The following is a 26,434-nucleotide window of genomic DNA, read 5'->3' on the forward strand; positions in this document are numbered from 1 at the left end:
AGAGCCGCTGCCCGGCCGAGCAGGCGGAGGAGCGGACTTGCCCGGACCCACACTGCCCTATAGCCCTGGGCAGCGAGCCCACCGCACAAAGCCAGACGGATCCATCTTCTAATTTAGTTCATAAAAAGTATAAACTCTCTAGTTTGTCCAGTTTATGCTGTACAAAACACATATGGTATATTTTTGCCATCCGTTCTGAGACGACGCATTGGTTTTCCGCGCTGTTTTCTCCGTGCTTGCCAGCAGCCCGGCAGTGTCGTTGACGAGCGCGGTAACATCAGCCTGTGGGACCGCAGCGGGACCGCCAACACCGGCACGAGTGGCTCCACCTTTCTGCCTCCCAAGGTTCTGTCTCCACGCTGTCCTTTCCTTCTTACAAGCAACGACGTGTTGTATGCTTGTGCAGTGCATCAGGTTGATCTGACCTAAATTAAGTGTAACTTCAAACAAACAAACAAAACCTGGGGGTTAATTTTAATCTGAATTTTCCCATGTCCTGAGACAATATAAGACAGGGGTCTCAGAACATGTTTCTATGAAATTCTTTGGTGACAAATCTGGTTTTGACTTCTCCTGCTTTGTTGCTTGCTTATTACTCACCCAGTGCTGCACTCTCAGTTGTGCAAATAACAGTTTGCAGGGCTTCACAGTTACCTGGATTAGCTCTGGGTTCAAGTAACATCCTCTTGTGAATGTTTTTTTTTTCCCTCCAAGGGTAAAAATGTCCCTGGAACTATAATTTTGATCTGTGTGTTTGTAACTGTACCCAGATCACTGAAGCACTGGTATTGGGTTATAGAGGGTACAAAATTGAATTCATACACTGCTGTATGGAAGTGTGTAACTAAAAGGCTTTTATTACCTGTTGTTTGTGCTTACTATCCTGGGGGTGGTTGTGTATGCATTTACTGAGACTTCACTGCTTTCAGGACAGTTTTATCAGAACAATTTATAGGATAACTCAGAAGAGAGACAAATAAACCAATATTAAAATCAAGCTTCCTTTGCAATTTTGACAAAATTTTGCTGCCCTCCTGCAGACCCAATATATTTTCAGGTGACAAAGTGAGAAGACTTACTAGCTTTAGGTTTTAATAGCAGTAGTTCTTGTGTGTAGCAAAGAAGTGCATTCAGTATTTGTTAACATAACGGTGGTTGTCATTGTCATGTAGTGGTCGTGTTAGCTGTGTAGTTCAGAGATGGTTTTTCCTACCTTCATCTTCATATGTTTTCATGCAGCTCCAGATTAAAATGTGCAGTCCATAGCATCACAGTTCAGGGTCTTGCATCACACTGGCTGATTTGTAGTGCCAGGGAAGGGCTCTCATGTCTACTTCGCACTCCCCAGTAGGTCCATGTCTAGTCTCTGTTACTGGTTGGGCTGAAGAAGTAGGGTTTTTTTGAGGCAGTTCTCAATGGCTAATGCTGAGAAATGTCCTGAACTGGTCATTTCAGGTATGCTTTTTGCTGTAAAAATGTATCTTGTGCTTCAGGTTCTGCATATTTAGTGAGCTCCTGGAAATGTGTGCTTAGCATAGTGCAGTAGTGTTTGATATATGTCATAAGCAATAAGATTTATGTTTGGAAGTATTAGCTCTTTAAAACATGGGAAGTGTGAGGGTGCTTGTTGTAATCCCAGTTAGCAGGTGGCTTACTTTGCAGCATGGGAGAACATCATAGCACAGAGAAATGAATTAACTTATTCATCACAGATTTTCTGCTTGGAAGAGGAGGATAAAAGGCAGCAAATTAAACTTCTGCACTGCAGAGGCATCCAGAGCTGGCCCGGTCTCTCTGTGATTCTGGTTTGCAGGTGGTTTCTACAAGACAGTTCCGGTCTCTGGTCACTTGATTTGGTGAAGACAGCAGCTTGCTTTTACCTATAAGTGAAAGGTTTTAGACCCAGTGATGCAGAAAAGTCTGTAATGGTCTCCTGCTCATTGGTGGAGAGGTGTCTACCTGAGTCTGCATGTGGCCTCCCTCTAGCTCCAGACAGTGTGAGTTCCATCATATACCTGAACTTTCCTTTTCTTCCACCACTGCGGGAGGGCATGGTCACGGCTTTCTCCATGGAGGGCTGTATCCCAGGGCAGAACATGCCCTGCCTTCCAGCTGGGGAAGGATCAGCAGGGACTCACACGTGTCTTGTAGCAGAGCTGGTACAGATTCGTCTTGTGTGTTGCTCTGGGTGCTTTTATGTCACGCTGCTTCAGTGTATTCAGCAGTGGGGTGCTCGGAAGTATTTCTCTATTGCCAGTTCCTTCCTGGAGAAAGAGGCAGAACTGCAAGGCTGGAGATCCAATGAGAAGGGGACTGAATTCCGGAATTCTGTTTTCTCGGCCGTCACTGCAGTGTTTGTAACAGGAAGGAAAGGCTTTGAAGACGGTGAGTTTTGTAACAGCCATCAACTTCGTCAGTGTGCATTGTTCTCCAGGACAGGGCTGGATTTGGTGTCAGCCTCGGCTTGCAGTTCTGTAGACCTAGAAATTGGCTGGCTCCAGGACTCCAAAATTCAACAGAATACTCAGGGAATTGCGGAAATCTCTGCATCTGCTCTTTAGGCCATAGGGAAGATACAACTCCCCTGTTCCATGCATCCTTTGGGAGAGAGCTGAGCTGGGCTCAGTTAGTGGGGTGATTTACCAGGGGAGATTTTTTTGCTGTTAAATACTTTGCTCTGTATTTTCTGGAGTAGTGTGCTTGCAAACAGGCACGAAACCATGTGATAGTAAGAGAGTGGCAAATACTCAGTGCTCATAGAAGAGAGTAGACAAGTGGAAACTTCTGTTTCTTTAAATTTTCTTTTTGGTCATTGTAGTATTAAAGTGACTAATTCCTCCTTTCTGAGAATTTTATCCTGGCTCTAAAATGGACTTTGAGGATGTTGAATGTCATGCAGGAAATGGGAGAGGCATGGCTTGATGTTTGACTCGAGGAAATCTTTCTAACAACAGTCACAGCCTGCTGTTGAACCAAATGTAGTCGTGTAGTTGTATGGTAAAAAAGTGATATCTGCTGGTTCTTGACTCCTGTTCCACACCCAGCAAATTCTTAAAAACCTTTTTAAAGCTCTTTTTAAAGCCTGTGTTCCCAAATCTAAATGACTAATGATAATAAATAACCACTGACATTGCTTAGAGGTTTTTATCCTTTAGTTGTCATGAGTATATTGAACTTTTTTGTAGCATGTAAATTCCAGAACAGATCCACTACAAGCGTCTTCTTGTAAAGACATCTGGACTCATTAATAAATGAATTTTATTAAAGATGAAGCGCTCAAGATGAAGAGCTCACATTTTTAAAGTAATAACCATAGACTTTCTGTGTAGAGAATTGAACTGTTTTTGTTCTAGATCTGTCAACTGAGTGGCATTTAAATGATAACCCAAAGTCGAGTTCTGGACAGTACTGAGTGAGCCAGAGGCTGTAACAGGGAGCAGCTGTTGCAGAGGGCAGAGCTGTGTGAGCAGGAGGAAATGTAACTGATACCGAAAAATGTGCAATACTTTGGGCAAGACTGAGCTGCTGTCATGTTGCCAAGTGAGATGATTGTCAATTGTGTGGATCCTGAGAAAGGATTTGTCTTTGATCCAAATTCTAGCCCGGAGTAGGTGGCTGCAGCCTGTTATTTACATAAGGTCCGAGTTTGCCCACATGTTTTGGCAGTCCCCACAAGGCGAGATAATGTAAGTCAGGGTGATAAACGGTGCTGTACCCCGGCTTACTGGAGAGGAAATGTACCAGACACAGACTTGGCCTTCAGATTGTGTTAGCCATGAAAAAGACAACTATATTCTGTTAGGTTTTTCTGCTCTAAATCTGGAATAATTGCTACTTTAAGGCAGTTATTTTTGTGTGGATGTGCTGTAAGTTGCTGATGTTTCCATGTCCTACTGAAGTTGCCCTTACAGCACGGTAGAGTTTGATCCAGGCTTTGTGCAAAACCCCTGTGTGTACAGAGGTATTTCAGCTGCTTCTTGGTTCCATTTGCTTTGCTGCCTTTCTGCAGGAAATGTGTAATGGATCCTATCTAAGGTTTTCCATCCACTTGGGAGATTTATGTGGAACTTTAATTTTAGATTGGTAAACATAATCTACCTTTATTAAATTTTAAACTGATGGCTTCGAATATTTGCTGTTATCTTAATATCTGTCACTAACTCAAGCACTGTTTCTGTTCTCTTTATACACTACAGGACTTTCCTCTTTACCTTCAGTGGAGGAAGCTCAGACCTTACACAGCACTGTGTTCCCAGCCTAACCTGCCTGCCCATTATTCTCTTACCTAATGTTCTTATTATCCATCTTTATCATAATCATTGTAATCCTTTTGCTTCTACATCACAGGTTCAACAGTGTGACCACTCTCTTGGTTCATATACTCACAGCAAAGCCTTCATCTCTCATGGATTATAGATCTAAATTGGTAACTATCGCTTGCTTGCAATGTTTATTAGCAGTTATTAATTGCTCATACTCTGTTTTCTGCTTCTGATAAATCTCTCTTGTAGAACAGCATTTGTGTAAGACTCTCTAAGGTCACGGCCTTATTTCCTTTATGAGCTTTATTCTTAGGACAGCAGACATTGGCTGTAAAAAAAATTCCATTGCTTGATAGAAATCTGGTTCAGAATTGAACTTAATTTCTGAAAAAGAAAACAGAAAGTATTTCTTTCCCAATGACAGAGCGCATAAAGGAGTGAGTTATAATAGAAAATTGACATAGATGTGTAATTTGTGAACTAGAATATTTTTCACTTAGATGCACTTTTTAAGACTTTTTGGGGAAAAAATACACAAGGTATTAATGCTTTTGAGAAGAAGTTATATTGCATATTAGTAACACCTCTCCGTGGATTACTGTAGATGTACAGAGGAGTGGTTTCACCCCATCTTCTCATCTGCCTAATTAAAGAAATGTGTGTTAGTGGATGATGATGAAACCGGTAAAAGTCACAGTTAAATTTAAATTGTTACTGGTCCTAAATAACACAAGACATATGTAGGAAATCCCAGTTTGGGCTTTAAAAATGAAGCATATTAAAAGATGTTTTTATTGCTAGAACTGCCCAGAAGTTGTAATACAGAGAATACACAGGTTCATAACAAGTTGAATTTGCATATGTGTCTTAAGGTATAGTTTGAAGTATAAGTTACATCAGTGTGACCACGTTTCGTAGTTAACTGGGGTGTCTGACAGCAGAAAAGGAGACTCTTTTCCAAATTCAGATTTCTTTCTCACACTGTTGTGAGAGACGTGTCTGATGTGGAGACAGCATGTCTGTGAACACACCCATGTGTTTGCTAATAAAGAGACATGTAAACTTCCAAGGTAATGACTGGATTTCTTGTTTCTTGTCTGTGAGAGGATAAAGAAGAACAGCCCTCCATTAGTTTGTAGTCAAAACCATAAGGGCTGGTGACACTAAAAGTCAACCTTTTTTTTTTGGCAATAAATGTATGGTGAGATGCATCAGTTGATTTCTAGCCGACACTTTAAACTTTTACTGAGGTTGGCTGTAAGCAGTAAATATTGCAGAGCAGGGGTTACAGTGACCACTTTCAATGATTCCTAAGAGCAGGAACACTTTGATGTTTTGTCTTGCACTAGAAACCAGTTTGAGTGTTCATCATGATGCTGGTCACAAATTGAGGAGCACAGCTGTGTGGATCCATCTATATGACGCATTTCAGTGAGCACTAAAAGCAGCAAAGGCTGGTTTCCCATGGAGGTGTCTTAGGGCAATAGGCTTTTTTCTTTAAACTTCATTATACCAAAATAGAAACTAAAGGCAGGAGAGCCACCTTGACCGAGGAATATATTCTTTGGTGCCTAATAAGCTCTGATTAAGATTTTATTGCTTTAGAGCATTTGCAGCATCCTGCTCTAATGTAGTTTCTTTGTCTAATAAAAGATGAGCTCACACTGCAGGCTTTTTCCTCAATAGGGAAATAATAAGGTATCTCAGAGCTACAAAACTGCCTATTCCCACAAAACTAGTTGGAAGTGGCTGTGTTTGAGACCTTGCTCCCATTGCTAATGCACACGGGGAAAAAGAGTGTCAATATTAGTATGCTCTTAGCTACAAAGAAGTGGGCTACCCAGGCAAAGAGCTACATCATGCAAGGTCTCACACTGAAGTGTTCTCAAGGACGATCTGATTGACAGCTTTCCCCTCTCCTGTATAACGCGTTTTATGTACTGTAGCTAAATCTTTCCTGCATAGGTATTTTATTGGAGATTATTCCAAGATGGTCAAAATGGAAACAGTCACGAGCCTCTCCTTTGCCCTCTGTGTGCCAGTTGTATTTGACCTGGTCTCCTGTAACAGAACTCTCCTTGGGCTGTGTGTTTGTATGAAACAGCAGAGATGCTGCTCTGTTTGGAGTCATCCTAAAAGAGCATCTGTGTCTGTGTGCCCAGGGAGCAGGGGTTGCACTGCCAGCTAAATGGCCTTGCACCAAGGAGGGAGGACAGTCCCCTGGGAACAATGGCTATGGGAGCCTTTGGGTGATTTGGACGGGAACTGCCCGACCTCAGCTTGTTGTCTCCATTTCTCTCTGCTGCAGAATGTCCTCCAGGTGCAGAGGGCCTGCAGGAGATGTGATTTCATGGACCTTTCAGTAGCATAGCAACTGCCACCACTTCCCAGTGCTCTGTCCCCTCTGCTTGGCTCCCTCAGCCGTGCGGGATAAGGAACTGAACCATCTTTACAAACAGCCCTGCAAAACAGGAGAAGCTGTAGGAGGATTTATTTTTAACTGGGATCTCTCCGTTCTCTGAACCAGCTCTCTGCAGGGTCCTCAGGGCTGACATGACTGGGGAGTGCTTGGAGCAGGACCTGAGACAACAGGTGGGGAAGAGAAAGGGAGGGGAGGAGAACCAGGAGAAAGGTCTGCAGTTTCCTGGCTTTGGGATTTAAGTGCAAGTTCAGGGGCAGCCCTGTGAACACTTCCAACCCAAGTGCTGGTGGAGCACAGCTTCAGTAATTATCTGCTGTCAGAGGGATAATCAGAAATTTTATAAAGTCCTTTCAGTTTCACTCTATTCACTAAAGGGGAAAGGGAAAAGTCAAATTTAAGCAAGGGGATGGAGTTTTCTTTAAAATTTTTGTGCTCTGACTACCGCTGGTGATTCAAGGCACTGACCTGCAGCATCTTCAGCCAGCACAGAGGCCAGCAAGGGTTGTGCTTCTATGACAACAGCCCCACGTTCTGGGCAAGTATCATTTGATCTTATTCTCTGTGTTGTGCTTCTAACAAAGCTGCTTGAGCTGGCCACATTCTGTAATTGCTTTTTCAGCTGAGATCTGAAAGTCACATTTGTAGCCAGGTACAATTCTGATTAGAGCAATCTAGGAGGGTTAATAGAGGCAGCAGTGCTTCAGTTAAAATATCAGCTTGGAGTGTGTGGATGAATTCTGGGAAGGCAGGGGTAGAAAGAAGATACTGATTCCTGTATGATTAGTGGAATACATCTTTGTTAAAGGTCTGCGTCTGAATCTTTAAAAGACCAGGCTTCAAGTGATGAGGGTTTCTCACTATTTCAAGCCTGTGTGAATAGAATGGAGAAGCAGAGATTTAATTTTTTTTTCTTCTTGAGCAAGTGCACAAGTGTTCTCAATGGCATTTGTGGAGATTATAATGTGTATGGGGAAGATAAATTACTCAAATAGAATTTTCTGTCGTCCAGTGTAGTGATGGTGCAAATCAATTACCTGATTCATAATTTTGGCAGCTGAGCCAAAGCAAGATTTCTAAGGCTAAGGAGGCAGTGAGTGCATTGGCCTGAGTGTGTCAACAGAAGTTAGATGTTGAATTCTTCGTTTTAGAAATTCCTGCTATGAACCACAACACATGGGTAGAAGAACTGTTTTCTGATACACTAATGAGAAGAAAATTTGTTCTTGTGTTTTCTTGAGTGCTTGCAAATGACTGTGGAGTCTGACTGAAGAGCAGCTGAAGTTCAGAAGAGAGTGTATCAGAATTGTGCTGTATCCTACAGAGAAATACAGAAAGATTTTACTGCATTTGGTGCAGCTGCTCACTATTGAGCTACTGATGAATTTCTTCAGGAACTGCCCTTGTGAATACAATCTGTGAACAAAATGTCTGCTGCACCAACCCTTCTCTGTGTGAGAACGTTGCATATGTTTAATCAGAGATAAACTGTGGTGCTTAGTGTACTGAAGTTTAAACTGGGTTGCTTTTGGTTTGTTTCCCCCCTGCTGGGAATTTAAGTTAAATTGTCATCCCTATTTAAACTGCCTTGGGACATCATTTTGGTTTATAGTTGTGAATTTTGAGCTATTTGTTTTGGTTTGATTTGGGTTTGTGGGGTGTTGTTGTTGTTGCTGGTTTTCTTCAGTGTATGGGTGAAGTCCTGTGTGCAGGTGAGACTTGCTAAGAAGGGAAGTATTTGGGCATGTGCTGAGAGTAGGCATTGGAGGGAGTTTTGTTCCCGAAGGTGCCTATGAACTTGAGTTGAGGAGAAAATTAACTTTCTTCTGTGGATGCTGGGTGAAGGAGAGACTTCTGTCACAGCTCAGTGCCTTCTGATTCTGCACACGAGTAGCCCAGGCCCTGGTTTGGATGAATAGCTGCTGGTTAGACCTGTGCTGTCATTGCTCCAGTTTGCCAACCCTGTCACTGGTTATAAGGAGCCAGGACCTTCGCTTATTTGATGTGTGGTAGTTTCAAACAGCATGAGGGATTAAAAGTGTGGTATAGCTGTTAAAAGGTAAAGTTTCTTTTTCCTTCTCTATAGTAATTTGGTCTGTGTAGTTGTGTTCTGTACAGAGATGAAGAGTCAGAGCCTTGCCTCCTCCCACCAAGTGTCTGAGCTGCACACATTGCAACAGCCAGGGCTGCTCATGGCCCTTGATAATTCATATTCTGCTGTTGGTTTTTTTTGTTTCTCAATCTAAAAGGGATAATTTATCCATTCCAAATGCTGCCTGCACGCCCACCGAGCTCTCACATTTTTATGCAGTGCTGTTTATTCCAATTGGAGTCTTGAGAGTAGATAGGTATTGGATGGATTCAAAGTTTCCAGCTGAAATTCCTGTTTTTTCATCTTTTCCATTGCCTTTTTTTTTTCTTCTGTAAATGTTGAGGATGGAACTTTTCTAAGGATAAAATGGTGGTGATGCATGCACTAGAAGCATGAAAGCAGTTATTTAGGCTTATTTACCTTGGAGGCTGCTTGATGAGTTGCATGGTTGGATGCACTGTCAAAGACTTTAATTCTTGGTTGCAGTTTATTGGAGCAACAGAAGTGGCACCCTGCCACTGGAGTAAAGAATGCTGTTTCCCCATGAGTATTTGAACAGTCTGCAATAGCCATCTGTTATTCTGTTAAACACAAAGCAGTGCAACAGGTGTATTTCTTGGGTTTGGAAATCTTACCAGCATGAGTGAACAATAAACATTTAAAGCCAGGATTTAAAAGAAGATTTCAAAGTGTGCTCCTCTTTATTCAGCAGATATAGGTATTATGACATTAGAAAGTAGAGAGATAACCTAAACATATGGTACACAGTTAAGGAAAACAAATGCTGAACTGCTCTTAAATCTGACTTTTTCCACGTTTGTCATTTTCTTAGATGGCTTCAGTAACAGATGCCAGGTTCAGGCAGAAAGATACTTCAGACCAAAATTTTGATTACATGTTCAAGCTCCTGATCATTGGCAACAGCAGCGTGGGTAAAACATCCTTCCTCTTCAGATACGCCGATGACACCTTTACGCCAGCCTTTGTGAGTACAGTGGGAATTGACTTCAAGGTGAAAACAGTTTACAGGAATGACAAGAGGGTAAAGCTGCAAATTTGGGTAAGTGCCAACATTTTCAAAAATGCTTTAGATTAATCCTAGCAAAGGTATGACGGTAAAAAATAGCTTGTTTGGAGGTGGATTTTTTGATTGATGTAGATTTTGACTGCGCAGAAGTTCTATATGGCTCACCTTTGTGTCCCTGCAGTAAACTGAGTGAGTTCTCTTTGTGTTACTGTTTTGCTCAGCTGATGAGGGTCCTGATGTGGTCTAAGCAGCTGCTCTACATTTGAGTGAGCTCTATGCACAACTCACACTATCATTTTATGTTCTCTTTATAAGATACTTTATTTTCCTGTAACTCATGTACCTCCTCAGCGGCCCATTTCTACCCAATTTCTGCCCCATCTAAGTCTTGTAATTGATCTACATACACTTGTTTTATAATTACTCTTTAATAATTGCATCTAAATGTAAAATTACAGTAATCACATCTGGGTTTTTTATTTACTGTGGTGATCTTGAATAGTGATAATCTAAAATGAGGTGCTTTTTTTTGTACTACAGCTACATGATTCATTTTATTTCTGTGTTGCTGGGTACAAGGTACAACAAATTATTTAATAAAAGATCTTTTTCGTGTTGTAAAATCCTGACATTGAAACTAAGGTAGGTCACCTGACATGAAACTGATTTAATTGAGGGTTTTGGCAATAAAAATGTTTTTACTTCAGGCTCTATAAGCAACTAAAGGTGATTTCCATTTAGTTGGTCTTTCTGAATTTTGGAACGTGAAATTTTCTAAGAAGTTGCATAAAAGCAAGATGAAAAACACCAGAAAATATTAGGGTTTTTGTCAAAGATGCTGTGATTAAAGTGAATTAAGCAATAATCTTAATTAAATCTGTTAGAGGGCTTTGGGGCAAAAAGGGCTTCAATAACCTTAAACTTCTTATGAGAAGAGATGTCAGGTGGATTCCTCAGAGGGTGCTATCTACAGGACCTGGAATATTGGAGTTACCAACAACACTGTTGATTTAACAGTTACTTTTAATAAAAGGTACGCCTAAGTTTTGGACAGTTTCCAGAGTAACTTGTGCTCTTCTCTTCTCTCTTTTTGCATGGCTCCCTGACATGAGTCATGATTCAAGGACATTAACAAAAATACTGTGTACCTCTATCAAAACCACAGTATTTGAACGTGTGTGTCTCCTGCCTGTCCTGGGATTGTATTTGTAATTACAATGTGTTCTCCAGGGTACATGTAATAATAGTGGGGTCCACTAGCATACTAAAACTGTGGGTTCCTTTGTGTAGGAAGGAAGAGTTTCATACCAACCTCTCTTCCAATTGCTTTTTAAAATTATTTACAGCTGCTGTTGGGTTTCTGAGAGTGTGAGACTCTGTGGCTCTATTGAACACTGCTCTGACTTAAAATTTTCCAGTTATGTTGACATTTTTTAAAATTACGCTCCCCTTAAGCTTGGCATTAAGCCTTATCTGAATCAGGTTTAATGTGAAACTAAGTGAAGAAGGAGAAGGTACAAGTGTTTGACTTAACCACTTCAAATGTTTTTCTAAAATCCAGAGAAAAGCACTTCTAGGAACCTCTGATGTTCTCTTCTCCACAGACCCAGGGTTTTTCAGTTCAGGGGTGCTTGTGGAGTTCTGAAGTGAGCACAGCTGTGGCAGACTGGAGGTGCTCAAGGGCTGTGCCAAATAACCTTGTTCTGTGTTCTGCAAATCTCAAGGTGAGAGGGAAGTTATTACTGCTGTGCTGTGATCCAGAGAGATCTGTGATCAGTGGGACTTTCTTTACATTGCCTGTTGCCTGTGTTGAACAGAAGAACAGGGTATTTGTGTGCAGGACCCCAGCTGCAAAGAGTTCCTTGTGTTGTCTTAAAGCTCAGAAAAATCCACACTGCTTCAAGGGCCGAGCAGCTGCATGTAAAGACTGACAGCTGTGTCAGTAAATGTCTCTCTGGCCTGACTCATGGTTTTGTTTCTCCAGCCGAAGTTGATGAGCATTTTAAAGCCAGAGATCTTGCATTTGTGTTTGTGCTGAGTTTGAGGATGTCTGTATTTTGTGAATCAGGATTTGACAAGCTGTCACATGGAACGATCAGAAGAGAGTGCTCCTCTGTTTGATTTTGGTGTCATTAGTGGGCCTCTTGCTTTGTTGACATTAACGCCTCAATCACCCAAATTGATATTTTAATAATCAGTTGTGCTTGTGACTAGGCAGTCTGGGAAACAATCTGCTTTTTTGAAAAGACTTGAAAGGAATATCTCTTTAGCTTGAGAGGAATGGGACATAGCAAATGTATTAATGATGTTTTTAAGGTAGATTGACAGAACTGCTGTTGCATATGGAAACAGTAAAATGGCCCAGAGAGGGTTTTATGAAATAATGTTTTGTAGGCTTTTTTCCCCCTTTCTTTAAAGAACTCCAAGATCAGTTGTCTGTGTTTTAATTTCAAATATTTTCTGTCTTGTTTAGGAATGGTGGTGTTGTGTTAATAGAATAAATTAACTTTATTGAGAACATTAACTTTGTAGTTGGATGAGGCTTAGTTATTTGGTATCTAATTAAAAACATTATTTACATACATGTATTCATATATCATATAGATATTTACATATCTACATAAATGCAATTCTTGGATTAGATTTTTTTATCCCACTGCCATCTGTAATAATACTTTCATATAAAGCATCTTCCTTACGATTGGTTTGTGAGGAGCCAATTTAATAATATCTCTCTGCATTTCTTGACCAATAGTTTTGTATTCCCAGAGTTGCTAATTACTGTTTACTGGAAGAAAGCTATTATATTTTCAGCTAGGTATGGTTTTTGTTACAAATAAATCTCAAAGGTAACATTATTATATTCCTACCAAATGCAAACCGTTAATACTTAAGGCAGGGTTCAGGTTGCCTAGCAGCTAGAGAGGGCCACTTTGTCCAGATCCAGATGGAAGCAGGGTGAATGAATAAAAGTGATTTCAGTTTTAGGTAAGAGCAAGGGAAGATTTCTTTTTCTCCCTTCTGTGCATTTGTGTGTCTATTGCTGGTAAGGAATAATGGTGGTGAAAATGACAGCAGAACTCCTGAGCAATGTGACGTCGAGGGGAGCTGCTGAGGGGCAGCCTCTGGCCCTTTGTGCTGGCCCAGTCTGTTCATTACATGAACTCTTTGCACAGTCACATAAATTAACTGATGGAAAATCATTGGCAGGGTTTGGCCCCAAACACTTGCACACTACCCAGTACATACTTTGTGTGAGGAATTTGATTATATTTCCATTATACTTTCGTCCAGCACCCTATACAAGGGACTCTAATTTCTATTGCATGTACCATGCATAACACACAAACATTGATGTGATTAATAATGAACATAACTAAATGCAGGGTTTGGCAGCTGATGTTACAGTTGAAACTACTTTCAACTCCCCTTGTAAAAAGCAAATAGGGATTAAATTTAACTTCAGGTTAAAAGGCAGAAAGACTGTGATGTTCAGACAGAGGCAGCATATTTAGACTGAAGTATGATTTTTCTTTTAAGGAGCTCTTTATCAGAATTAAACTACTAGGATGAAGGTTTTTCCTTCTCATTAACAGAAATGTCTCCATGGCTTAACTGCTGAAACCTGTTGGGGTATGAGATTAGCTATATTGGATGTCTGAAACACGTGTTACAGCTCTCAGGCACAGCTGGGGAGAGGGTAGGAAGCAACATTGCTCTGTGTCTTTTGGATCTTTAAAAATGGAAATATGACAACTGCTAATTATATTGAGTGTCAGTTACCACTACAAAACAGAAAAGTGTAAACCAAAATAACCCCCTTGCTGTGTAGCCGTCCAGAAGGCAAATACACATTGTTTTTAAAAGCTTTTTGTATCAGGCATTGCCTGGATGACAGGATGATCTTGACCAGCTTGTCTCTTAGGGAAGGGATTCAAAGAAGTAACACTGGCAGCTGAGTTCTTTTTTTATTTTTTAAATTTTTTTTTTATTATTATTTACAGGAGGTAAAATTAGAACACCATCATATTTGATTGTAAATTTTAATGCTAATTGCACCCTTAACCAAAAGCTAATTATGCATTTCAGATGAGAGAATCATCTATTCCCAAGGCATCCCCTTCCTGTCATGGTTTTGCTAAGTTCCTTTCAAACACTGACTTCAGGCTTGAATGCTTGCACAAAAGTTGTTTCTAAAAAAAGAGCTAATAAGGTTCAGTAATTTAATGTATATATGTGATAGTGATTGGTGTCTCTAAAATGCTAATGGGCCTGATTCTACTTTTATAGACTCACAGTTGTGAAATCGTCTGATTTGCTGTTTAGATGAAGAACTAAAATGGAGAAATTCATGATAGTGAAAAGAACAGGTTGATCCTTGTAATTTGCAGCATTAAGGACTTATTGAGTCCCAGGAATGAAAATCATTGTGGGTGAGTGGATGTAAAGCACTGCTTCTCATGCTAAAATACAATGCAGAATATTTGACTGGAGAAGAGATGCAATAACAGTGTCTGTAATTCAATTCCAAGGTCTTGGTTATATCTCAAGTAATAATACTTCTGCTTTGAGTAGAACTTGGTGCTCATGCCACTCTGAATGGGCTTTAAGATTAGGGTTGCAAGGGTGATACAAAGGAGAGAAATAAAATCTTCACAAATAAGACCCTGAGTGGTTAGTTATCCCACTCACTATTGAATTTATTGAACAGCCTAAGCTTGCTGAGCAGGGCATTGCTGTGTTTGCAGTTAAACAGTTGACATGGAGGGTTTATTTCTGTTTATAGTTAATCACCTCAATCCCATTGTTATCTCATTATAACTCTGCATTACAGTGAAGGCCAAATTCAACTTCAGTCTAAGCTGATACCACTGGAGTTATCCCTGCTGACAATATTGGATTTGCTTTCACTGCAGGTGTAGTATCTCTTTTTGTGCTCCATCTTTGCAGAGCTACTGGGCCCTTGGAGGCCTTGTTTTGTCATTTCAGTGAAATGAAACATGCTGGGTTCAGAGGTGCCAGGCTGTATCCAGGAGCTGTGTCGAGTGTGTGCGTTAGCTGATAAAGAGTTGTTGGTAGTGCAAAGGTTTGGACCTTTCCTGCAGAAAAAATGGACCAATGTTGAATGTTTGTCAAGTAGAGGAAAAGCTGTATGTGGGAAATTTCAAGGGAAATTATTCCGTTGATGTAGTGAGGCAGTTAAGCTTTGAGAGGACAAGTGAGTTGCTGGCCTCGTGCTGTTTTGCATTTAATGCTTTTTTACCAGAAATTTGGAGTAGATATTTTGTAGTCACTTCTCATAAGGTCTTTAGACTCATGTGCCTCGAAACCTTTTCCTGTTGTCATTTTCTTAGCAGAATCACCCTTATTATGATTTTCTTTCACAATGTTATCTTCTGCATAATGACGGGGTATATTCTATATTTAAATATGCTTGGTTGCACTGTGATCAGTTATGAGATAATACAGTGGGTGGAATTTATGAGTTCTCATAGTGTTTGTCTCAAGTGAGCACGTACTTAAACTGTGTCACATTTGGTCAAATGAGAAAATATAACTACTGTGCTTACTCGCATTTATAACTTTCATGCATTGTGTTGTCTTCTGCAGTGTCATGTTTATGCAACACTTGAGTATCTGAGTGGCTGATTTTAGAACTAAAAAAAGGAATCCAAGCCCCCCAAAGTGTTTTTCAGATGTGAGAAATTGTACCCTATAGCACAACTGGAGTACTGGAGCAGGAATTTAGCAGTGTGAACTTTGTGATTTATTTTCTGTTGTCCAGCTGTTCAACATCATCCTGATTCATTAAACAGCATGAACTGAGCTCCCAGAGATAAGCACCGATTTTCTGTATGCTGTTGCAGTGGAGGCATTGGACTCTGCAGACAGAAGGAAACACTGGTGAGAAGTACCAGAAACTGGACAAAAAAGCAGCACATTCCTGCAGCGTGGAGAGCTGGGAGGCCTATGGTTTGCTGGTTAGGTTCTCCCATCTCCAGAACAACAATGTTTACCAGGAGACGCTGGTCTCAACCCAGATTTCTGGTGAGCTGTTCTGGCTGCCCAGAAAATACTAATGAGAGTGACAAAGTAGGAAACATAAATCCTGTTTGGGTGAGATGTATCTTCCAATAGCAGCTTAGCACCTTGCATTTTATGGCCAGGGGCCACTGCAACCCAAAAGTGTACCCTAAGCATCCCAGTGTATCATCCTCTGCTTCTGCCACAGTCTGGGTTTGCAGCATTGCTAAGGTCTTCCTCCATCCAAATGGAGCTGCCAGTCCCAAGTGTCTTGCTCAGCTCACACATGGCATCCTGTGCTTCTGTTGGGCATGTGCATCTTGTTTGAAAATTCCTCCAGTATTGCCAGTTCTGCTTTGCATCCATTTCTGTGCTAATCAGATACTCATTGCTTTGCTACTAATTTGTGTTAGAAACTAAAACACGAAGTGGCAGGAGTGTTTGAAACCGGGGAGGAGCAGGTGTAAGTGCAGCAGATAAACACACTGTGTTATAAGCTGCTGTGCTTCATTAACTGAAGTACCTTCATGTGATATATGACTCAAGTGATTAAACTTTGTGTAGTACTCAAAGAAGGCTTGATGGTGGTATTTTCTCAGCCAGATTCTGGCTGGTTTGTTGCTCTGACAAACCGATCCAGACATCTGCAGCAGTGCTAGAGGGTGAAGTCCTGGCGAGAGAGTGGCGTGTGTGGATCCCTGTGTGCACATATGCTACCAGGTTTTACTGTGCCTCTGCTTTCCTTGTAGCCAGAGCAATAATACAGAACATACAGGGGATCTGTGCATAGGATGTTTATGAGGCAGAACACTCACCCTACTGCTGGTTTTGCTTTTGCATGTGCTTATTCAAAGATTCACCTGCTGCTTCCCCTGTGTGGGTCCCTCAGTCGACACTGATGCTGTGGCAGTTGTGAAGTTGCTGTGTGTTCCAGTGCCATGGTAACTGCATCCCGCTCTGCTGGCTGCCAGCGGGCACCGAGCCTGCCCAGTTGTGAAAGGAAGCAAGTGCTCCGAGTGCCGAATTGTGGTAGACTGGCATGAGTCAGCTTTGATAAGTCCATGTGAAGTCCTTTACCAAGGACTGCAAGTCTCTTCTTTTTTTTGAGGGAAGAAAGAGAAATAACTCCCATCAAATGTGTTTTGGATTTTTTTTTAAACTCTAAAAGGCTAAAAAATGTGTTTCCATTGGAATTACCACCAAGTGCTAAATTGCTTTCTTGCTCTGCAGTTTAACCTCATGCTGTACACATTTCTGTAAGGCTGTGCCACTTTTCCCATCATTTTCTCTTGTCTGTGTTGTGCACCCTGGCTTGCTCTTGGAGAGGTCAGAGAGTACTTTTGTAAGCACTTTTGCACTAACTGCAAGGAGAGTTCTTGCAGAGTACTCTCATAACAACATTTGAAATCATGGAGTTGTGCCTAAGAGTGAGCAAGTAGAGCTGGGGAAAAGAGAGGAAGTCTTGTTTGCTTTTTGGAGATGAAATACTGACTGTGATAAAGCACACAGGTGCATCAATGAATTACATGGAATAATAACACTGAAAATTTACAGCCAAGCAAGGGTAATTAAGGAATGCATTTTTCAAGTCTTTCTTATATGAGAGTGGAATGATGGACTATAACCTTTACTGTTTTCTTACCCTCCCTTGGCCCTTGCTGGGTTGCAGAACCACCAGCACTGTGAGGGCTGGTACCTAGTGCAGTGTAGTGAGACACAGAGGGGAGGTTGTCTGAAAGAAGGGAGGTTGTGCTCAGTGCAGCATGATGGGGGCTTGCAGCAAGCCTGGCTTAGCTAAAGCACAGCTCCAGGCTGACTCTGCTGTGCCCCCTCCACCTCTGGAGTTCTGCCTCTGGCAGGTGAGAGCCTGTGCAGGCAACTCCACTGTGCAGTGCTGATATGTCCCAAAGGGAGCAACAGCGTGCAGTGAAAACTGGGGCAAAACTTGTGTAAAATCAAAGCAGGACCATGAAAAGAAAAACCCCAGTGCCCTTAATGATTGCATTAATTACAGTGGAAAGCATCACCCCAAAGAGCAGTGCTATAAGCCCTGGCTTGCAGTAAGGAATGGCCTGGAGCAGCAATCCCAGGAAGGCTTGAGGGGTGGAATTGCTGTCACAGAAATGTTGCCCTGTGTGAACCCCAGGTGGATTCCAGCATTCCTGGGAGATGGTTGGTATCTGGACTTCCTGAGATGTGGAAGGGGTATGCATTTGGCAAAGCTCTTCAGCCTGTTTTTGTACACCCTTCCTCACCAAACCCCCTCCCTAGGTTGTTTTCCTAAGTGTGAGAGTGAAGCACAGAAGGGACTTGAATGGGTTGGCTGATTATGGGAACTCAGAGCTCCAGATGAGCAGTACTTCTGTATCGATGCTCATTCTGACTGTTGTGATATAATCATGTAACTGCTGCAAATCCATACCTGTGTAAAGCTCCTTATCCTAGCTAAAATGGATCTTCTCTTTTGTAAGAATGCCCTTCATCTTGAAAATAGCATGCAGGAAAAGTCACCACTGCAAAGATATTAAATGAAGTGAATTTGTGAGAGCTGCTTAGTCCTCCTTGAATTTTTGGGGGTTGGAAGTGTAAAATTAATGATTTCCTTCCACTTGTGCTGGTTAATGATTTTAGGGAAAAGCAAACTCTTTCAAGGGAAGAATTTGTATAAAGTCCTTCTCTGTGATGTACTTTCTGCTGTTCCGAGTTGCACGTGCCCTGCTCCACAGTAGCATGTTCAAAGCTGTGGCCATTGTTCTGAAATCTTGGATGTGTCTGAAATTACTTCAGTTTTTCTGCTAAAATTCTGATATAAATATGTATAGGAGCTACTTATATTCAAGAGACTGCGAGAACTCTAAAGGGAACAAATTCAGTAAAAATCCACCACTGTCATGGCAAAACTGTGATTTCAATAATCTTTCACCTAAATCTGGAAGTGGTCTTGGTGTACAGGATATTTACTGCTTTAACACAAATTTCACCTGAGTCAGAGGAACTTGCAGAATCTGACTGTAAGTTGGACACAACAGCACCTTTGCATCAGTGCAGTGTCAGTTCAAAGTGATTTGTCAGTTCTCCCATCTGCAGCAGGGGCTGTGGGAATCCTCCCTTGCCCATCTGGCTGGGAGACCAGGAAGCAGTTGCATGTCAAAACCTGATGTTGCTAAGTGATGGCAAGGTAGCCACCTGTCTTAGCATTTACAAACCCCCAGTGCTCAAACAGAAGGAAATGAATAGCTTTATTTGCCATTAACTGCGTGCAAGGTGTTTATTCACTTTGGTCCTGAAAGTATGAAACATGTGCATCCCTTTTACTCCAGCTGGAATCTTCAGAGTTTTAAGGTCCCTGGAATGGCAGCTGTTTATTCTGCCTGAGAATGCATCCTCCAAGTAATGTTGTATTGCCCTATAATTGTGAGAGAGAGTGCAGTCAGTTTGATGATTAAAATACCACAGGCTTTAAAAAACAAACCAACAAGCCAACCAAAAACCCAACACAAAACCAAACTGCTTTTTATCAACTAATACAAAGGCAGAGAAGAGGTGGTATTTGTTTTGTTGGTTGAAATGTCAGAATCCATGCAATAGCCCTCTTTATCTTTTCTCTCCTTTTTCTTTTTTTAAACTGCAGCCTATGTGGCCAAGAAGCATTGTAGCATTGATTTTTTTTTCTTACTATATTTTTTTCTCAAGGAAGCTGAGAATAAATCCAGACTATCATATCTGCTAGCTATTCTGGGACTGTTGTCGGGAAATAGGAGATCTTTCACTTCTTGTCTGCTTATTTTATGGATATTTTTAAAAAATTGATAAAGGTTATTAATTGCCCTCATGCCACAGGTGACTCATGTGTGTTTTGCTAAAATCTGTCTGCTCAATAAAGTACTTGTTCAAAATAATCTCTGAAAGTGAGATGCTGAGTGACTTTTGCAGCCGTGACTCATTGGATCCTCATTTTTAAAATGAAAAGATTCCCAAGACATGTTAATTTTAAGATCTCATCTATTAAATTCTTGATTAATAACAATAAGAGTATTAGTTTGACAGTGTGTCAAGGCTTGAGGGATTCATATAACCAGTGTTCTCTATTCAGAAAAGGAGGGATAGTTCATTTTTTCACAGAGAAGGACTTGGCAAAGACCCAGGTTTGGAGCTAGAACCCCTCAGCTGAGAGAATGGAAGCTTTCCAGTAGTTGTCTCCCTGTGAGGTGCAATCAGAAATCCAACTCGCCAACTGCATGGACTTCCCTTCATCCAGAGGGTGTGGAGCACCTTTGTGTGTGCAGAGGAAGGGTCAGGGATTTTCAGGAATGAAATCTGTACTGGTATCAGTGATTATTTCCTTCTCCTTAAAAATGAGCTCTTCCCGAGTTTTACAGTTTTACCCAGCACAGACAGCCCTTTGATGAATTCGAATTTGAATGGGAGCAGCTTCCAGCAGGGCCTTCTGACCCCAGAGAAGCTCTCCCAGAGTCGGGATTGTGTCCTGTGTAAAGAAGTGTCCTGTCTTGGGAGGCTTGGTGCCTTGGTTCTCAGCTTTGGCGATCCCAAAGTACTCCCACAGGTAGCTGCAAAATCCTGTAAGTTTAATTTTGCTCTTATGACTGATCTCTTCATTCACTCTGAGTAATGAATGGAACAGAAAATTGTGTTTCTTTGTTTTATTGAGCAATGAAAGAGAAAATTGTGCTTCCTTTACTAAACAACCATTGCCAAAAATAGCACCTGACTATATTTTATCTGTCTCTTTTTCCTTACTATTATTTTACTACACTAAATGCAATCTTTTTTTTTTTCCCTTTGGATTTCTTTCCATCTTTGTGCCCTGAAGCTGCAAACAGCAAATTTTGTGAGTCATATAAATGTTCTGAGACATCAAATTAAGTAGAAACTGGAGAATGAGTTCTCAAAAGGTTGTGAATGCTGCTGACGTCAATCTCAGATTGAAATAAGAAAGAAGATATGGCTGGCAGATCCTGTGAGCAGGACTGTAAGCACACTTATGCTAATTCTGTTGTTGGAGGAGAAATTGTGTTTTTATAAATGAAGGTAATAGTCCCAACTGAAGACTTAACAGGCATTCATCTTAGTAACTAGATGATCTTGAGCTTTCATACTTTATGCTGAAATTTGCCTTCAGCAGATTCAAACGAAATTGCATGGAAGTGACTAAAATGAATGGCAGCATGCTTTCTGCTTTTTCAGCTTGTAATATAATTCAGTTTTCCAGCTCTGTTCTGCAGAATTCCTCCTTCAAAGTGGCATTGCAAAGTATGGGACTTTTTAATGAACGGGAGACTATGAACCTATTTAGAGATTTTTCTTGATTGTCTCTGGCAGAGAACAGAATTTTGAAAGTAGCAAGGAGTCATGAAAGTCAATATGTCTTATGAATTATTTTGATAACATGAAACATTTATCTTGTAGAAAGCAGTTAGTAATACTGTTTTTGAAGTTAAATTCATGCAGATTGCATATCCATGTTGATTTGATGGTGCTATTGAAAGTTTCTATAGGTGTGGTGAGAAGAGTGCAAGAAATGACTAAAGGAACGGGATGCTTTTTTTGTGGAAACGACAGGGAAGTTATTTGCTGTTAGCTTATCAGTGCAGACTGTTTTTATGTGTATGCATGTTTTGCCTTTATAAGTGCAGCAGTTCAAAACTGTCAGATAACTGATGTACTTGTTGACTACTTTATTCTACCTCCATTCAGATGGTTCACTGGAAGCCTGCATCCAGCTGTTAATTAACAGTGCTGCAGTGATCACTCTGAGTCTAGATGTGTTTAACCAAAGGTATGTTTGCGGTGGTGAAGTAGGAGTTGAAGATGTTTAGCCCTTTGTCAAATCAAAAACTGTCTCTTGGAAAGGATCTTACAGCAGCAGATACAATAGTGCCAGGTTCAGAGAGACCAAAGTGAATTGAAGTGAGCCCAGAGGTATTGAGGGAGCAAGGTAATGTGATTTGCTGGTTAACTGGATCAGGGCAGCAGTGGGAATGCCTCCATCAGGTATCTGGATTGCTGTGCACAGGTGCCTTCCTGATGTCATGAAGAACTTTTGACAGATTTCTGTGGGAAGTCAGTTTTTGGATTGGTGGCATGGCAGGTAGCTGTGTATGAAATACTGCAGTCAAGGCCAGTATGAAAATAAACAAGGAATATCCCTTCAAATTTAGAGATTAAATACAGACTGGATTTACCTGCAGGTAGCCAGCAGGAGCTCAGTGGGAAAGTAATGAAGTGGGATTGTCTAGCTGGGTACTCAGTGCGAAGTGTGCTTTTGTTTTGAAGCTGAGGAGAGCGCAGGGGAAGAAATTCTGGCTCTTGAAGACTGTGCACACTCTTCTGTGAACAGAAATAACAAAGAACAGCAACCCCAGGGGCTGGTGCTGCTGCCAGCTGCAGGGGACACCAGAGTGAGCCTGTCCCAGGGCTCAGGCTTCAGTCTCAGGCTCCTTCTGGAAGGGGGACCAAACCCCATCAATTTGCAGTCCTTTTTTTGCCATAGATCCTTGGTCACCATTGAAAGGGAGAAGCAGGCAGTGATGACAAATAATGTGGCTGAAAATGTACCAGCCACTGAGATAAGAGATAGCGTGTCTGATGTATGTGATGACAGTAGAATTTTAAGGCTTCTGACCAAAAATGATCAGAGATCATCTGGTAGTCACAGTGTAGTCAACAGTGAGGAAGGGACCTGTGAGAGATGAGGTCCTTTAAATTACACATACAGGGTTAAGAAAAAGTTTTAAATTGAGAGTCTGGGGCAGGGAAGGGGGGAAGGGTCTGTGGAGTTTGCCTGATTCTGCTTGGAGGAGGAAGAGAGGTTTTAGTGTTTCAGTTATACAGGAATATTTTAGTATTGCAAAGGTAGTCCACCACAAGCTGGTTTACAGGCAATTGGCGCCTAAGTTAGGAAAGTGTTTTCCTGTTGGTAGAGTTTTACATAATTATACTTCTCTGCAATTTTGGATCTATTGCAGAAACATTTCTGATTTCTGTTTGGATCAGAAGCTTGTGCTGTTCAAGACAGGATGCTGAAACACTTCAGTGGCTAATCTGAGCTGGCATGGTGATTTCTTTATCCTGTGGTGATTTCTTTACCCCCTGGTGATTCCTCTACCCTATGGTGAATGAGCACAGAGACAGAGAAGCATTTCTGTTTCCCGAAACTTCCTGTTTCTGATTAACCAGCATAAAAGTTATTATCTGCTGAATTGATGCTTATCAGAATTCCTAAACAACTCTTCTGCCTCCAGCAGTGACACTCGATTATGTTTCTCACTCCTAAGCCTCTTAGAGGTTTAGCATTTATGAATCCCCTCTAATGCTTTGCTTGACACATTTGGTTCGGCATATGACAGTGATCAGCTGAGAGAAAAACAAGTCATCTCATCAAGTACAAATTGAGGCTTCTGGTAAGGAGAGTGGAGAGGCAAGCACAGGTTTCCTGCTGTTTGAAGTCAGAATAGAACAGGGCTGTTAAAATAACTGTAATGCATTTAAAATAAAAACAGGCTGTGTGTCCACTTCCCAGCCAGCTTCAGACAGTCCACCACAGCTGGTTTTGTGAGCAGTTGTAGGAGGGAGGCTGACGACTGGGGGCACTGAAGGGAGGTGGTTCAGCTCTCACTTGGTGCCTCAGGGTGCTGAGCATGCTGAGGGTGTGTCATCTTGCATTTGAAGGGCTGCCCACCCAGTGCCTCCTGGAATGCAAAGTAGATGGTCTAGTGGGGAGGAGGCAGCCCTGGTGCTGATTGGGGTGGTGGCTCCTGCAGCCCCTTGGTGCTTGCTCGCTCCTGATCCTCCTGCACAGAGACACTTCAGCAGTGGCTGGAGGAGGTGCTTCTCAGCCAGCCTGGGTAACCTTTCAGCAGTGGCTTGACGATGAAGGCTCCTAAGCATTCCTGTAATACCAATGATGTTAAAAAGTAGTTGGTATTGTAAGCAGGTGCATTCCAGCTCGGCATACCTTGACAATTTGACAGCAGCCAGATGTTTAACTAGGTGGAGTAAGCGATGACTCTAAATACCATCATATAAATCTTGCAAATGGTACCACAGCTGAGCCTCTGGGTATGCCTGGTGAATTGTGATTTCTCAGAGGTGCTGTTCGATCAGAGAGTGAGCTCTTCCTTTAACCCTTGATTGGACCCCACAGAGACAGCTGGTATTGTGATGCATCACTAGTGACTAATTTCAACAAGTCAGTTAATTGATCCTTCGGAGCTACACAAGGCTGGTTGAAAATAGTTAAATGTTGTTTTAATGGAAATTGTCCTAATGTTGCTGCGAAATGGAGCTGCAGAAAGAAGCTTCCTACAGCTGCACAGTCTTGCTTTGGTATACATTTCAGCCAGCATATGGTATGCATTTTAACTGAACACATGGAGAACTAATTTGATTTGAGTTGATTGATTTTGATTACTGACATGAGGATATGCTAATGAGAAACAATCCAGCATGTCTAAAAGATGGTTTCAATTTCTAGCACAGCTGATACATAGTGTTCGTATCATATGCATGAAAAGTACAGGAGAAAATGTTGTCTATTTTGAAATTTTTCTCAGTGGTTACTCCGTGATGAACAGGAGGAGACACATTATTCTGATTGCAGCTTGACAACACATTCTTCTGTCGGTACAAATTAGGACTGATTGAATATAGCCAGCTAGGACAGGTGTTGTTTCTGCATCAGAAAATGGGCAGTACTGGTAGCTGTAAAAAACCCCAAACCATTTTTCAGGAAAACTTCTGCTGTGGATCAGATCAGTTTCAGAAGGAGGTTGTTTACTAGAGGTGTATGAGGTCCAGGAGACCAGCTCAGACCAATGTCTTTGAAACTGGTTTGTTAGTTTTTAATTTACTGGAGCCTCTTCAGTTTAGATGTTTGTGTACGTGTTGCTTAGGGAGAAAAAAGCATAATATCATAGTGGAGGATTTTCAGAGAAGGTGGATCATTGGATGCAATATCTCAAACCTGAGGCTAAATACTTTTGCTTGTGAGCATTCAGTTATAGGTAGGAAGCCTACCACACAATTTGTGTGGATATAAACCAGCCAAGGTATGAAGTGCTGCTCTTTGAAAAGAACTGGAACATCTTCCTTGATGTATTTATTCCTCCTGTGCTCTCAAAAAGTCATATCAACTTATGTAGACTGGAATCCTGCAAATGCTGAACAAACGTGCATCACTCTAAATGTACAACTTAGAACAACCAGCTCCACTGGTCTTACCCTCATGAATATGGATTGAAATAAAAATCTTTCCAAGTGGTCACTAAATGAAGCTGGGTCATAGCAAATCAGCTGCTCTCCTTATGGGACACTTAGAATCATAGAGTTGGTTAGGCTGGAAAAAACCTCTAAGATGGAGTCCAACTGTTTACCCAGCACTGCCAAGCTCACCACTAACCCATGTCCCCAGCTGCCACATCCACTTGTCTTTTAAATACCTCCAGGGCTGGTGACTCCACCACTTCTGTGGGCAGCCTGTTTCAATGCCTGACCACCCTTCAGTGAAGAAATTTTTCCTAATATCCAGTTTAAACCTCTGCTGGTGCAACTTGAAGCCATTTTCCCTTGTCCTGTCACTTTTTACCAGGAGCAGAGCCTGATCCCCACTTCAGGGAGTTGTAGAGAGTGACAAGGTCCTCTCCAAGTCTCCTCCCCAGGCGGAACATGCCCATCTCCCTCAACTACTCCTCATCACTTGTGCCCCAGATCCTTCCCCATCTCCATTGCTCTTCTCCAGACGTGACTGATGTCTAAGCACAAGAGTGATTTCCACCTAGCCAAAAATACCCACTTCATCAAGGAGGTATAAAATCTTATTTATATAAGAACATTAAATGATAATCCACCACATAGTAATTGATAGCAACTGATCTGAGTGACTTATGCAAATAATCACTATAGACACAGCTGCTGCAGGAGGAGAAAAAAGAGTGGGATGCTTTACAGCCATCTCTGACTTGTCTTTTAAATACCTCCAGGGCTGGTGACTCCACCACTTCTGTGGGCAGCCTGTTTCAATGCCTGACCACCCTTCAGTGAAGAAATTTTTCCTAATATCCAGTTTAAACCTCTGCTGGTGCAACTTGAAGCCATTTTCCCTTGTCCTGTCACTTTTTACCAGGAGCAGAGCCTGATCCCCACTTCAGGGAGTTGTAGAGAGTGACAAGGTCCTCTCCAAGTCTCCTCCCCAGGCGGAACATGCCCATCTCCCTCAACTACTCCTCATCACTTGTGCCCCAGATCCTTCCCCATCTCCATTGCTCTTCTCCAGACGTGACTGATGTCTAAGCACAAGAGTGATTTCCACCTAGCCAAAAATACCCACTTCATCAAGGAGGTATAAAATCTTATTTATATAAGAACATTAAATGATAATCCACCACATAGTAATTGATAGCAACTGATCTGAGTGACTTATGCAAATAATCACTATAGACACAGCTGCTGCAGGAGGAGAAAAAAGAGTGGGATGCTTTACAGCCATCTCTGCATGACGTCTCTCATACAGCACTTGAGCAATCACACTGTGTGCAGCTACCAAGGTGAGCCATATAAATAACATTTATTTAAGTAGACAGGAGCCTCCTGTA

At 41.6% G+C, this 26,434-nt stretch overlaps 1 protein-coding gene across 2 annotated transcripts in view; it reads left to right on the top strand.

Moving 5' to 3' along the window:
- The first annotated feature begins 385 nt into the window (after positions 1-385).
- Positions 386-26,434, top strand: part of RAB3B (RAB3B, member RAS oncogene family) — a 50,612-nt gene continuing 24,563 nt past the window's right edge. Inside the window, exons 1-4 of one of the 2 annotated variants that reach the window (XM_017743590.1) lie at positions 386-2,385; positions 4,348-4,426; positions 9,606-9,833; positions 11,405-11,524. In XM_017743590.1, the coding sequence (XP_017599079.1) occupies positions 4,406-4,426; positions 9,606-9,833; positions 11,405-11,524 (369 nt within the window). In that variant the 5' untranslated portion in view covers positions 386-2,385; positions 4,348-4,405. The remainder of the gene's footprint in view (positions 2,386-4,347; positions 4,427-9,605; positions 9,834-11,404; positions 11,525-26,434) is intronic. The other variant, XM_008640744.2, reaches the window with a different exon arrangement.

This window comes from Corvus brachyrhynchos, unplaced genomic scaffold (assembly GCF_000691975.1).
Source record: "Corvus brachyrhynchos isolate BGI_N302 unplaced genomic scaffold, ASM69197v1 scaffold48, whole genome shotgun sequence".
In the NCBI taxonomy this organism is placed as follows: Eukaryota; Metazoa; Chordata; class Aves; order Passeriformes; family Corvidae; genus Corvus; species Corvus brachyrhynchos.